Consider the following 13,658-nt stretch of genomic DNA (forward strand, 5'->3'; position numbering starts at 1 on the left):
ATTCTCGTATAAAATATAAGATAGAAGTCTAGTCGAGTATAGATAATTTAGAAATCGTCTTCTAAGTCTTTCGAAAGCTAAGTAGATTTAATCCGATCTCTTCGATATCTTTATAGTTAATAGTTCGAAAAAGTCGGAAAGGTATCGAAGTTAATTTTCTAGTTCTATTACGTACTATTATACGTAAGTAACTAAAATCCTAGAAAGTATTATACTTCTTTAGCTAGTTAAGTCTAAGAATAATATTATATATATTCTAATTTAAGATACGAAGTATTATTTAAGCTCGAAAGTTATTAACGGTTAGACTCGTTATAATAGCTTAATTAAAGAGAGTCGTCTTACTATTAGTAAGATATATTTAGAGAGATAATCTTTAGATAATTTTATAGTTCTTATCTAGTTACTTAGCGACTCTTCTTAAGACGTAGAAGACGTTAGAGCCCGTATTAAGAAGGATTATAACGAGATAAGAGTTACTATACTATTCTAGCGATCCGCTAGCGATATTATATTTCTAGATATAGTTTAAGTTATAATTAAAGACTTCGATCGTATTAATAGCGACGTCTATTAGATTATCGAAAAAAGAGTTAGAGTTTAATAAGTTCGTATCGATAGTTTTTAAAGAGTCTATAACTTCTTTATCGTCGCTAGACGCTCTACTATCTAGTAACTCTTTTCTTTTCCTCGATAGTCTCGTTTTATAAACTTCTTCGGATTAGAATAATCTTTCTTTTAATAGCTAGTTTCTTTATAATCGAAGTAGAGACTATTATTTTAATACTTCTAACGAAAGCTACTTAAGAATCTATATTCGTTTCTATAACTATACGAGATTTTAGTCTTAGTAGACGAGAAGAATTCTAGTTAAAGATTATTAAGAGCTATCTCGATATTACTATTAGTATTTTTACGATCTAGTTAGATAATCTAAGAAGATTAAGAAGATTTTCTCGAGAAAAATCTTCTCGAGCGATCTCGAAGAGAGACTATTCTATATATATTAGCTTATATCTCTTTTTCGCTTTTATCTATAAAAAGAGCGTAATTTCTATAATTTTAGAGAAGTATAGTATCTAGAAGAAGTTCTATTCGGTTTCGAATAGTCGTTCTAAACTCTTATTTAAATATAAGTAGATATTTAACGTCGCTAGAGCGAGAGTCGAGATATAGTCGAAGAGTTTCGATCTTCTATCGAAACTCTTATACTATTTCTATTTATTTAAGAAAGTTAAACTCGTCTTAATATTACTTCTATATCCTAACGTCGCTAAACGCCGTCTAGAATACTTTCTTTTATATCTTTTAGTTAGTTAGAAGTAGATCGGTTCTAAGACTATATTTTATATCTTAGTATATAAGATTCTACTATACTAAGATATTATCTTTAAGGTAGAAAGTTACTAGAGCGATATATTTACGGCCTATTAAAGGATATTTATTAACGACTTTCTTTACGTCTAATTACCTTTCGATATAGATTAGCTAGACTTATATCGCGTCGTTATTTCGATAATCCTTATATTTTAGAAGTTTTTCGAGCTTTATCTCGCTAATATCTTAGAATAAATCTAACGATAAATACTACTATCTAAATAAGAGTCTAGATATATTCGTTTAGTTTATAGATAAGAGGGTAATTCTCGATAGACCGTCCGTAGATATTAAAGCGAAGATTTTAGAAGTTCTATAGTATCGTAGATAGTTAGCGAAGACCGCTATAGTTCTTTCTAGATTTCTAAGATAATTCTCTTCTAGAAGTTTATATATTCTCTATAGATTAGCTTCTTCTATAGAGATATCGATTTCTAATACTACTATTACTAGAGTTAAAAAAGTATTTATATAATATTTAGTATAGAAGAGCTTTCGAGTATAATTTATAAAATACGAGTAAAAAACGAGTAGAAGATAATATACGATAGAAGAAAGATAAGTAATCTTAAAAAGAATATATTCTTTATAGAAACTTCTATCTCGTTTAGCGAGAGCGCTTTATAACTAGCTCTCGATATTTAAAGCCGTCCCTAGTTAAATAGTATTCTATTCTTTAAGAGATCTTATTATACGTTTTTCTTTAATCGATCTATTATTTTCTATCGTCTACGATAGTATAAGTAGATCTAGATAGATCTAGATAATTATCTAGTTTCTACTAGTATAGTTTAGACGAGATCCTAATAAAGAGTTCGTTCTAGTAGTAATATTTCTTTCTCTATCGATATATTAAGCTCTTCGATAATATTGTCGTTCGTAGTATTTAGGTTAATAGAACGTAATCGAGAATATTAAAATAGCCGTTACTATTATATCTTAGTTATATCGCTAGTTATCGTTTATAGCTAAGAGTATCTAAGGGTAGCGAAACTAAAATTTTTAGAGAAGAAAGTTACTACTTACTACTATAATTTACCTTTCTCGATAAGAAATTTTTATCGCTATTTATTATTCTAAGAGTATAATTCTCGTAAGTCTTCGCTATAGAACTAGAAGAGATTCGTCGGACGTAAAAGATAGACTTTAAGCTAGAAGATTTTCTTATTAGTTAGTTTCGCTATATATCGAGACGGTTTCGTTTATCTTTAATCGGCTTCGTATAGAAGAATATCGGTCTTCTCGGCGATCGACTACGCTTCTCTTCTTCTCGAGAGAGCGTAGGAGTTCTTACGGACTCTAGTTTAAGATAGAGAACTATCTCGTCGTCGCTACTAAATATAATTTTACGGAGGACTTGTCTGTCACGGACAGGTCCACGGCCGCTAGAGTAGAGGTGTACTCTAAAAAGACTTGAATTCCAAGCACTTGTGCTTGGGAATTCTGGACCTGTAATTGATATCCTACTATTCCTAGTCACGTGTTCAGTTCGTGACAATGTCCTATTTTAACGGGGCCTAGGGCCTCGTTAGACTATATACTTTCTAGGGGTTGTACGATAGCGTACGATACTAGCCGAGACCGAAAGACGGGTCCCGACGTCTTTATAATGCTTGGCACGTAGGGTGCCCATTTTGTCACACTACCTTCCCCGTCCGGGGAGTGAGTGATGGGTGTTCGGTGGGAGCTGAGCCTAAGGCACCTGGTAGCCTGAGACTGCCCAGCCCGAGGGCCAAATGATAAGAGATAAACGCCGAGAATGCACTCACCATCAGTTGGATTCATCTGCCGCATGATGCCCTCTACTTCCAGGTTGTGTCACCGCTCTCACAGGGCGCTTGACAACGCGGTGATGAGACACCACCCGTGGCCTGCATGCGCGAAGAACCTGTCCGGCACTCTCTCCAATGTCATCCAGTAAGCGACGGGCAGTGGCTTGTCAGAGGTGCCACCACCGGAAGGTGAAATGTTCCAAAGGTCAGTCCTGGTACACTGGCATATCTTGACTCGGCCGCTGGGCTAACCGGTCGGCCCAAGAAACGCCTTGTCGGACCTGCTCTACTGCAGGGGCACATTGTGTCTACCCCGTTCGCGACAGGAACATCTTTGTGTCGGAAAACTACGTGACTGGTCTGCAGGCCCAAATTGTCGCTGGCAGCAACACCCCGGGCCAGAACCACACCCAGAACCAGCACAGTCAACAGACTTGGACCCCCAATCCTTCGCTGGGCTTGCACAAGAGCCCTTTCAATGGGCCGTCCACACGACGACCGGCCCTACCTGTCCTGCGGGATGCCACGGCCGAAGCCTTTGTATCGGGCTTGAAGGGACTCGGAGGCAGCAGCAACGCAACGGGTACTCCCCTTCCCGCAGCTGCCCTGAACGACACATTCACAGTTGCGAGGTCGGACGACCGCAACCCGAACTCGCAGCTTGACTATGTCCCATTGGATTTTGACACGTCTAGTACAGAATCTCAACCCTTGAACAACTGTCCGTGCACAAGGCTGACCTCCGGTAGCATCTCGGATAACCATCAAGCTTCCCCCCTACCCCTACGCTGTCCAGTTGGTGAATCAGTTCGAAACTTTTCTAGGATATGAATACCACTGGTACATGTGCAATTCCTTCCACGCCGGTCTGGAAATGACCTACCGATCACCCCACGCGGTAGGGTCTCGAGATCGCATCTGGCTGTGCAAACTGTTGACAGTATTTGCCCTGGGAGAGTCGTACAATAGCTTCAACGCTCCCTCGATCGAGTTAGTCGATGATGCACGCCGTAACAACGAAGGCGAGCTTGAATTAGCGCGGATCGTCTCCCAGTCTCCTCCGGGCGTTGCCTTTTTCGAGCAAGCCCTCGTCCTGTTCAAGATACCGTCCGAAGAACCTACCGTGGCGCATGTAGAAGCTCTCAACTTGATTGTGAGTCCCCTCTCGAATGGAGGTGCTTGCCCCGCTGTGCTGAACGGGCATATTTGTTGTTACAGGCTTTCTACTGCTACTCGCTCAATCGACGCAAAACGGCTTACATGTACAGCGGGCTGGCCGTGAGAATTGCGACCTGTCTCCTGCTCCATAAACCCGCGGTGGGAATGACGGCTTCCACGGCAGAACACCACAAACGAGTCTGGTGGACCACATTCCAGTTGGACGCCATGACAGCACCCGAAGTCGGACTAAAGCCCACTCTTCGGCTCGACGATGTCGAGCTGGCTCTTCCGGCCGACGAGACCTTGACGCGACAGGACCGATCAGATTTCAATGATGCTCAGATCCTGGCGGCACACCTGAAATTGTGTGGTATCCGCAGCGATATCGCCGAGGTCGCGGGTCGATTGCAGGAAGATGACTTCGCTGACTATCAACGCGCAGTCCAAGTGCTGCTGTCGCGGCTCCAGCAGTGGAAAACCGAGCTTCCGGTCCATTATCGCTTCGAATTCGACAGTGGACTACCGACGGCTATGCTTGCGTTGCCGTCGATGAGGTCATTGGCCTCTGTCTACCTGAGGTATCACCAGGTTTGTCTGCATTCAAAGGGTAAAGCACGTTTGAGCTTACCAGCATGCCAGGGTTACATCATTCTGATGCGGCCGGTGTTCTTCAAACTGCTGGCAATTGCGCTAGGCAAAAATGATGACGAGGCGTCGGTGGACAGCCTGATCGAACTCAGCAGTCGGTGTCTCGAAGCTGCCAAATCCAATATGCGCATCGTCATGGGTCTTTCCCACACCGATAGAATCGGTAAGTCTTGTTCATTCCTTCCTCCCTTGCCACGTCAGTCCTGCGCTCAGGCTGATACTTCTTGACTCCGGGCTTGAACAGCCAAATACGGCTTCTGGGAATCCCTGCACATATTTTCGAGCGTCCACATATTTTCTCTGGCCCAGCTTGCCGACACTTTTCGACCGATGAGTCTCTCCCCCGCTAGCGACGATTCGACGCTGTATCAATTTGCCAAAGACCTCCTCATCTCCATGGCGAACCACGGCAATATCGCAGCCAAGGGTCACATCAAATTGATTGACGAGACCGAACGCCTGTTGGCGGACGTCACGTCCCGTCGTCAACTCAATGCCGCGGCCATGGTTGACTTGGAACAGGACATCTTTCAGTGGATTGAACTGCTCGACGACGTGCACTACGTTCAGCCCACGTGGTCAAGCTTTGAAACGTGAGAGCGCTGGCTCGGCCGGTGTTGGGGCTTTACTCTTAGGGCCAGGACGTTAACAAAGCAAGAGGGCTTCGTCCAGTCTGGTCAAGTCTAGCCCCTAACAGCATCAAGGTGCCCTCCGACGATTCAGACAAAGCGAGACTCATCTGGGAACCGCTCGATACTCCGCTCCCTTGCGATCGGAACATCGTCTTTGGCAACGTTTCTGTTACTTTTTGCATAGTGAGTACTTGAAAAGCAAGTGATAGGTTGAACGATGAGCGAACCGAAGAAAGGTCTATTGGATCTCTTGATGAACGAGATTATGATTGGTAGACGGATTCAGTGGCTTCGACCTAGCAGTACCTAGGTACAGATGGCCTGATGACCACTTTGGCATATCCAACAACGACATTACAGTCGGAGGCTGTAACCCTTGGAGCTAAGTGCTACTCTCTTCTCACCAGATCCTTGGACTTCGATCATGCTCTGAAGCTCATCCTTTCCTGAGGCTGGACTGTTTTGGACACCGCCACTGAATCCCTCCCGGCCATTTCGGCTCCTTTGTGCAATTGTCACCGTCCATCACCATCGCATCAACCCATCTACCTATGATTTATAAGTATACTTATAAATCCTCTATTCTAGAAAAGTCTAGATCCTCTCTTCCTATATAGACATACCTAGGTACCTACATGGTACACCACCGATATCAAGTCTCCCTGCGGATTACTCACCACCACATGTACAGTAGAGATCAAGCGCATCGACCGCACTGCAGCAATCTCGTAGAGGCTGTCATGATACGCGACGACGATCTAATGACCCCAGGTGCAATAACAACTTGTACTAGTGGTCATTATCATTACCGGTGCTGTTGTATTGGACTCGGAAGCAACCGAGCCCCAACTTGAAGGGTTCGCTAGAAGTTGGTTCGGAAGATGCCGAGTCTGATCGGTCCCAGAGCCACAGACCAAGGCCAATAATCTATTTGAGCGCCAACGGTCAAATTGATTCCAAAGGTTTCTGTTAATAATACCTACTAGTAGGTGATCGCTGCAGGGACATCTGTCAGGGCAATCAAAGTCTCGATTCGTGCATTTGCATCTTTGAAATCGATACGGTTAAGACTATGCGATACTCCTGTGTCAACGGCATGGTCAAGGTATCCGGTGTGGTTCCCATCCTCGCCCGCAGCCAGAACGTCCCGTAATTTACCTACATATTCAGCCTTGTTTCAGACACCATTCGGCGCCCGCACGCCCCCGAGTTATGCTGAACAGGTGCCAATGGCTCGCCATCATTTCAAAGCGATAAAGATGCCGACGAATTTCAAAACCACGTTGACCACCAATGCAAGGGTCGCTAATACAACGAATATCTGCCCAATTTCCATCCAGTTGTTGAGGGTCATTTCCGTCTCAATGTAGCCGCCCTTGGAAATGCCCCTGGACGCATTGGCGGCCTCCTCGTCGCCTGGAAAGTATCCCGTTTCGTACCATCTCTCCAAGAGATCGTCCTTCTCGCGCCAGCGTTCCAACAGCCACTTCTCGAATTCTTTCGCATCGTTCAGGGGAATCGACGCCATGGCAAACCGCCGCCAATGCATGTTGACGCACTTTGGCGGTCGGCCTTGTAGGTAGGTTGATCGGATGGTGAAATATTCGGGCGCAAAGCCACCTTTTCTGTAATCGTCGTGTCAGTATGCCTCGGCCTTGTCCGGTATACGTCTCTACAGCGACACTGCAAACTTACGGGGTTCCTTCATAAGCAATCGTACAATCGTACACCCAGTCGACCGTGCCTTGCAATTGTTGCAGACAGAAAAACAAACCAGTACTGCGGGGCAGAAGCACATGCCTGGTGTCAGGAATGCCTTGCTTTTCCGCCCATCTCGAGCTGACTTTCTTCGTATTCCGCGACAGATTCGTACCTTCGGGAAAGATCAACAACCACATAGGGTCCAACCCCGCCGAGCCGGACATTGGACCACTGTGTCGCGTTTTTAACTTTTCCAGTCGATGTTGAAGCCGGGGTTTGTCCGCAGCCCATTTGCGGGCCATGAAAATGAAGCCGTAGAACATCATGCCAGGACCTAGAATCGGAACATACTTCAAGGACTCTTTCAGAATGATAAAGATGTGCCCATGCATCCTGCTCGTGTAGGCGATCCACCACAGATACAGCCATTCGGTATAGACCTGATGGTTCGCAATGTAGACGAGTCGTTCGGGGAATGTCGTCTCCAGCGTGCCGGCCGTAGTCTTGCGGAATTGTCCTCGCAGATCCTTGTCCCAACTGACCCGCACTTTTGTAGGCGCAAACCATCTTGTTCCTGCAATTCCTAGAATTCCGAACGATTGCTTCGTCAACGCCATGTATGCGTAGTAGTAATCCTTGTTCCACCAGTACAAAGGCGCCCCGAGAAACTGGGTGACATTGATGCACACCGCACCGCAGTTGAACCAGTCCAGGAGAAGCAGCGCACGCAGTATTTGGTTCCAGGTCCCATATTTGATTTCGCCCGCAGGATGTTCGCTCGTGGGAGGCCCTCCATCGCCTAAAGCTGGGGCGGTGTCCGAGGGATATGTGGTATCAGGAGCACGTCTTCGCAAGGTATCATCGGCCGCCATGGTTTGAAGGTGGGGAGATGTCGTAACCAACTGTACTCTACTGCTTGATTACTGTAAAGATTCGCTGAGCACTGAAAGAAGAAAGGGAAACTCGGACGATGGCACTGTCGGTGCCATTTATTTGACAGTCGGTCAAGACAGGACAAAGGACGGAAACGGCGGGATGAATCGCAGCAACGCCAGTGAATAATGGGGATATGAGGGATGCCGAGTGAAGGATGTCAGGGAACCGTAACGGATTCAAGATGGAAAGAGTGAAAGTGTAGGATGAACAATCCTATTATGAGGCGTCAGTACATCAATTGTCTATCTCAAGTTGATCTGCTCCGGCCGCGGGTGCCTGACGTTCGTGTCAAGCCGATGCCAGTGCATAGCAAATACGTAGCACAACTTCACCGGAAACTGCTAATGAGAGAGACGGATGTAAGCGGCAGCCGAGGGTCAGCATAGTATCACTAGTACACCACTAGTCTGGTATTAGCACTTCCTACAGTTAAGCTTAACTGGCTAGTCTGATTCCAAACATATCCGAGCTTCGCTGACTAAGCATGTTTCCACTCTCAGAGTCACGTGTCGGTTTTCCTCTTTCGAGGATTGTTGGTGATGCGTCTCTGCTGGCCATCCATGTCTATCTCATGCACTCCATCATCCACCTAGATCTTGGATCCCTGAGTTAGATCGTTTGTGTTCGCTTGGAGTTTGGGCTTGTGTTAATTGCTTGCTTGTGGATGTGCCTGCTCAGAGACCTCTCCACCATCCTCAGATGCTCATGGCAAAGTCCAACCAGCCAGCAGTTCTGCGCTTTATACCCATCTTCCTGACATAAAAGAGCATTCTCATCATGGCAGCACCTTCATCCTTCAGATGGATCATACGCCACTCATGCACAAGGTCACCTCCATTCCACCCCAGGATTATCAGCCAGTCTGTCCGGCGTTGGAGGAATGAAGCTGGGATTGCCTGGAATCCAGCCTCGGCCGTCCATGGACGCGGGCACCCCTTTTCGTCGACCAGCACACTCTCGAAACGGCAATCATTAGACATCTTGCCAAACCGCAGAGCCTTCCGTCTCAAAGACACCCCTGCTCATGAACTGCTTTGTCTTGAATGGTCTCAGCCTCCATGTAACCTCCTCCTTATCAAAAAGGAATATTCCGACGAAGCCACCGAGGCCCTCATAGAGTTCAGCAGGCATGTCAAGGCCACTTACCCTGGTGTGAATATACTTCTGGAACCGAAAGTCTCGGCTGAGTTAGGCCATGTGGTACCAGGAGATCACTTCAGCCCTGAAGATGCTTCACTAGCTTCAAGGCAAAAGCTTCAAGACAAGGTCGACCTTGTCGTGACCTTTGGCGGCGATGGCACCATCCTCCACGCCTCTTCCATGTTTGCAACATCTCCAAAGGTTCCTCCGATTCTTTCCTTCAGCATGGGTACTCTGGGTTTCCTGAGCGAATGGAAATTTTCAGAATACAAGCGGGCCTTCCGAGAAGTATACATGTCTGGTGCTTCTTCTGAAAGACACGCTGTCATTCAGAATGCTTCTCCGAGCGAACAAGGCTCCATAACGGACTGTACCGGCTGGTCATCTATCCGTGGCATGTCCATGGGCCCGGCACGAGGTTCAAGAGTCCTCGTTCGGCAGAGATTAAAGGTTGGTCTCTTTGATGCCGCTGGCAAGCGATTGGGTAATGGTGATCTCTTGCATGACTTACATGCAATGAACGAAATGATTTTGCACAGAGGTCAAGATCCGCACCTCGCCATTGTCGATGTTTTTGTAGGAGGTCGCTTTCTCACCGAGGCCGTAGCAGACGGCATAATCATCTCCACACCTACCGGAAGTACGGCTTACAGCCTCAGCAGTGGCGGGAGTATTATACACCCACTCGTGCCATCTTTGCTTCTTACACCAATTTGTCCTAGAAGTCTGAGTTTCCGCCCTTTGGTGCTGCCAGCAACCACTCCTCTCACACTAAAATTGAGCGAGAAGAATCGAGGTCGAGAAGTCGAATTCAGCATCGACGGCAAAAGACATACCGATGGCATTGGTGTTGGCACCGAAGTCCGAGTCTCCGGTGAAGATATCAGGAATGGCCCAGAAGGGTTTGTCGGCGGCATTCCGTGCATAATGAGAAGAACAACTGCAGGTACCGAAGGGGATGATGGTTGGGTAGGTGGACTAAACGGGCTGCTGAAGTTCAATTATCCCTTTGGCGAGGAGAGCTGAGTTGGGCATGTTCGACTTCGATACGCAACCCGCCTCTGCCGGGTGTCTCGAAGAATGTCGCTTCCGACGTGCCCTTTGTTCAACCGTCCTTGTCCACAAAGGAACAGCGTCTGAAACTTTTGCATCAGAACATGCTATTGCTTGAACGGCCAGATGTCTCGGAGAGCTGCTAGCAGCCGAGGAACAGAAGGACTGTCAGTCTCAAACACTGAGTGGACGCTATAGCGTCGACATTTGAGGGCCCGTTCTGGCTGGGAATCTGGAAGCTGGACTCTCGAAGTATTTAAGAGACGTGTTTGACGCCGGATTGGAACACCTGCTTCCTACTATTCTGGTTCCAAGCTTCTCCCGGTGCTCTGTGAACGACGGGCTCCTCCCCTTTCTGGCGTCATAAATTTATGAGCTCTCCGTGGGTCATGAGATGGCAGCTCCTATGTGACCCCGGTCAGCAAGCGTATCGAAGGGTGGAGACATCAACGAATGGCATGTTATGATCGAGCAGGAGTTGCGTCCTGCATTGCTGCCGGCAGTTGAAGTTTGAATGCCTACAATGCGACTGATGAATGCAGCGTTTCGCATGAATCGAGCTGTGGACAAACATCAAGGCAGTGCCTTGTTGAATGAGGATGCAGGGGATTCAGCGATAGCGGCGGTGTCACTTAACCAAGGTGGAGGCATCTTCTGAAGCCTTAAGGTGCCATGGGTTATCGCAGTCTCACTTGCAACTGAGAGATTGCATGCCTATGCAGCGTTGCGACTCTTTACCATTGCGACGGAATTCACTGCCGCAGGAAGTCAGACATGCAAAGATAAGACTTCTTTTTCTGTTCCTTGCGAAACAACTACAAACCACCACCCCGAAGCCACTGACTGTCTTCATCAACCGCTTCACTTAACGCTCACCACCTCTTCGCTTCCTTAAACTACTTAAAGGGTTTCTACAGTGCGCGGAGCTTGCCTTGTCCTTAGCAGCATTAATCCCTTGAAGTCTTTTCTCTTGAGCACAGCGACTAAAAGCAAAGTCCCATTCACTCATACGTCAGCACCCATCTTATTCTTAAAGCCTGCGACGAAAAGCAAAGTCCGACTCACTTATGCGTCAGAACCGATCTTCCTCTTTCGCACTCCTACAGTCGCGTGTCCTTTCGAGCTAAGTTTCTATACTCATAACGTCGACACCGCATCTCCTCTCTATCAGCGCGTGCAACTCCACGCTCTCGACGACGATCATCCTGTCTAGACCTCCTTCTTACTCCTCCAAAGGAAAAAATATAAAAACAAACATGGCATTGCAGCGCGCACATATCCAACTTGCCAAGCACCTTGATATCAACGCTCCTGGCACTGTGCAAGGCCCACCCTCGTCGCAGTCACATCATCTCCTCAACTTGTCGTCACAGCAGAGCTTCCCCACTTACGCTCTAGGCTATGATCCTCTTGATGATGTCGAAGAGATGCAACAGCCGATACCTGCACGGCCCGCCAACGGTCAAGGCACAGAACATCCTTTTGACATGCTCTCAGAGACCAATCTACACCCAATCCTCTTCCGCATCGAGCCTGGCCCAGACCCCTTCCAGGGAGTGCCAGTACCGCTTTTGGTCGATCAGCAAACAGGCCTGATAGAGCACGGTAACAGCGGGCAACCGCTTCGTTACTTCTCCCACCTGCCTCGATGGGTAGCAACAGATGTGGCAGGCATGATCCTTGAGCTGTGGATCCGGCTCGATAGCCGGGTTCAGATGTCCGACATTCTCGACCGGGTGAACGTCAATGGCAAGATGCCGCGGCCAAATACTTTGAATATGAGGAGAATCCGGTTCAGAGAGATAATCAACGTGCCAGCGATGTACCCAGGGCGGTCGATGCCAACTGCGAACGAGGTGCAACTCATTGGCAACTTGACGCGGGAACAGATCCTGTTGAATACCTCCATGGCTGTAGATTTGCAAGGAAACCGCCTGCTACGTCCGTGCCTGGTCAACAACAAGACGGTCGCAGGCTATGTTGACAGCGGTCTATCCATCGACTTTTTCATTGCAGACTTTGGCCTACCGATTCCGATCCCGGGCAGACGCACCATTGTCACATTGGAGCTTCGCAAGAGACTACAACAACTTGCGCGGCGACGGGGCCTGGGCAACCGACCGGCCGATTACAACAAGCTGTCGAAGGATCTGTTGCCCTCCTGGTGGAATAAGTCTGTTGCTGTAACGCCAATGCCGGACCTTGATGGCAAGAGCCATGACGAGTTTGTTGCCGACTTGCTGGACCGTTTGGCGCCCACGACAACCAGAAACCGAGTGCGAAGACCAGGAATGATGTCTTCTGCCTCTCCTGCCGGACCTGCTGCCCCTGCTTCTGCTCCTGTCAGTGCTACGACCATCCCCGTGGCTCGGTCGGCCCTTCCAGCACCACCACTGCCAAGTCACGCTGGTGCAGCCACGCAATCTACCAGCAGTCAACTTCCTCCTTCGACCACTCCCTCAGCTCTGCGCAATGCTGCCGCCTTTTTCCCTCGTCCCAGCCAAACCGGTGCCATGGGAGTTACTACAAATAGTAACTTCATCGACCCGCGCCTCTTGGTTTCATTGCCAACGAGGACGAAGCTGACAGGTGCACCCTTGGCCGGAGTGGGCCAGTTCCAAGTGGCCACGCCTACGGGCACCTCCTATTACGTGGAGGCGGCCACTCAGGGAGCTGCAGCCCAGGTCGCTCGGCCTGGTATTGACCAGGGCGACCGCTCCGACCAAGGTGCTGGGGGCTTGCGAGAGGAAGAAGAGCGAGCGGCGTGGATCCTGAGTGAATATATCGCAAGTGGTCAGTTTGAAGAGGGCGCCGGCGCTGGACATGACGATACGGAAGAAGACCAGGGCGCCGACAACGACAACGACAACGACAACGACAATAACGCAGAGTTGGAGGACGAGTAGTTAGAGGACTTGCTGATGGTGTGGGGTCTCTGATGCAGACTTTTTTGGGGAGAGACCGGTAAATAGACGAGATTGCAACTTGCTACCAATGCATGACTTTGGTGTGAAGGAAGGAAAAGTTAACTTGATTCGAGACAAAAGTCATTGACTTGGGTTGGACTTGAATTGAATAGAGACGAAAAGAAGATGCAAGATTGAAAGATGCTCTGGCCGGCTCACTTGGGAATTCGTGCTACACCCTTCACGCTTGACACGGTTAATAACACCACATCAACATCTGTGTATTGAAAGAGTCGTCTCGTTCGTGTACATGATATCATAAAGTGTACCTT

The 13,658-nt window shown here is 47.7% G+C and overlaps 4 protein-coding genes across 4 annotated transcripts; 3 read left to right on the forward strand and 1 right to left on the reverse strand.

The window, feature by feature from the left end:
* Positions 1-3,284: 3,284 nt before the first annotated feature.
* Positions 3,285-5,555, forward strand: HMPREF1120_04455 (proline utilization trans-activator; the record flags this gene model as incomplete). Its single annotated transcript, XM_009158586.1, has 6 exons — positions 3,285-3,294; positions 3,415-3,843; positions 3,899-4,302; positions 4,368-4,898; positions 4,950-5,121; positions 5,203-5,555. The coding sequence occupies 6 exons, from the start codon at positions 3,285-3,287 to the stop codon at positions 5,553-5,555; spliced, it is 1,899 nt and encodes a 632-aa protein (XP_009156834.1).
* Positions 5,556-5,859: 304 nt separating this feature from the next.
* Positions 5,860-8,558, reverse strand: HMPREF1120_04456 (acyltransferase). Its single transcript, XM_009158587.1, has 2 exons — positions 7,286-8,558; positions 5,860-7,215 (listed from the first exon to the last, which is right to left on the reverse strand). Exons 1-2 carry the CDS (start codon positions 8,161-8,163, stop codon positions 6,831-6,833), a joined length of 1,263 nt encoding a protein of 420 aa, XP_009156835.1. The 5' UTR covers positions 8,164-8,558; the 3' UTR covers positions 5,860-6,830.
* Positions 8,559-9,004: 446 nt separating this feature from the next.
* HMPREF1120_04457 (NAD+ kinase) lies at positions 9,005-10,393 on the forward strand (the record flags this gene model as incomplete). Its single annotated transcript, XM_009158588.1, has 1 exon — positions 9,005-10,393. One exon carries the CDS (start codon positions 9,005-9,007, stop codon positions 10,391-10,393), a length of 1,389 nt encoding a protein of 462 aa, XP_009156836.1.
* Positions 10,394-11,676: 1,283 nt separating this feature from the next.
* On the forward strand, positions 11,677-13,326 carry HMPREF1120_04458 (uncharacterized protein; the record flags this gene model as incomplete). Its single annotated transcript, XM_009158589.1, has 1 exon — positions 11,677-13,326. The coding sequence occupies one exon, from the start codon at positions 11,677-11,679 to the stop codon at positions 13,324-13,326; it is 1,650 nt and encodes a 549-aa protein (XP_009156837.1).
* Positions 13,327-13,658: the final 332 nt, after the last annotated feature.

This window comes from Exophiala dermatitidis, assembly GCF_000230625.1.
Source record: "Exophiala dermatitidis NIH/UT8656 unplaced genomic scaffold supercont1.4, whole genome shotgun sequence".
Lineage (NCBI taxonomy): Eukaryota > Fungi > Ascomycota > Eurotiomycetes > Chaetothyriales > Herpotrichiellaceae > Exophiala > Exophiala dermatitidis.

Excerpts from the sequence above, each read along its gene's own strand:
- HMPREF1120_04456 (XM_009158587.1), bottom strand. The coding sequence starts at position 8,163 with ATGGCGGCCGATGATACCTTGCGAAGACGTGCTCCTGATACCACATAT. Across the intron at positions 7,216-7,285 it reads ATTGCTTATGAAGGAACCCC|AAAAGGTGGCTTTGCGCCCG; the intron begins GTAAGTTTGCAG and ends CGACGATTACAG.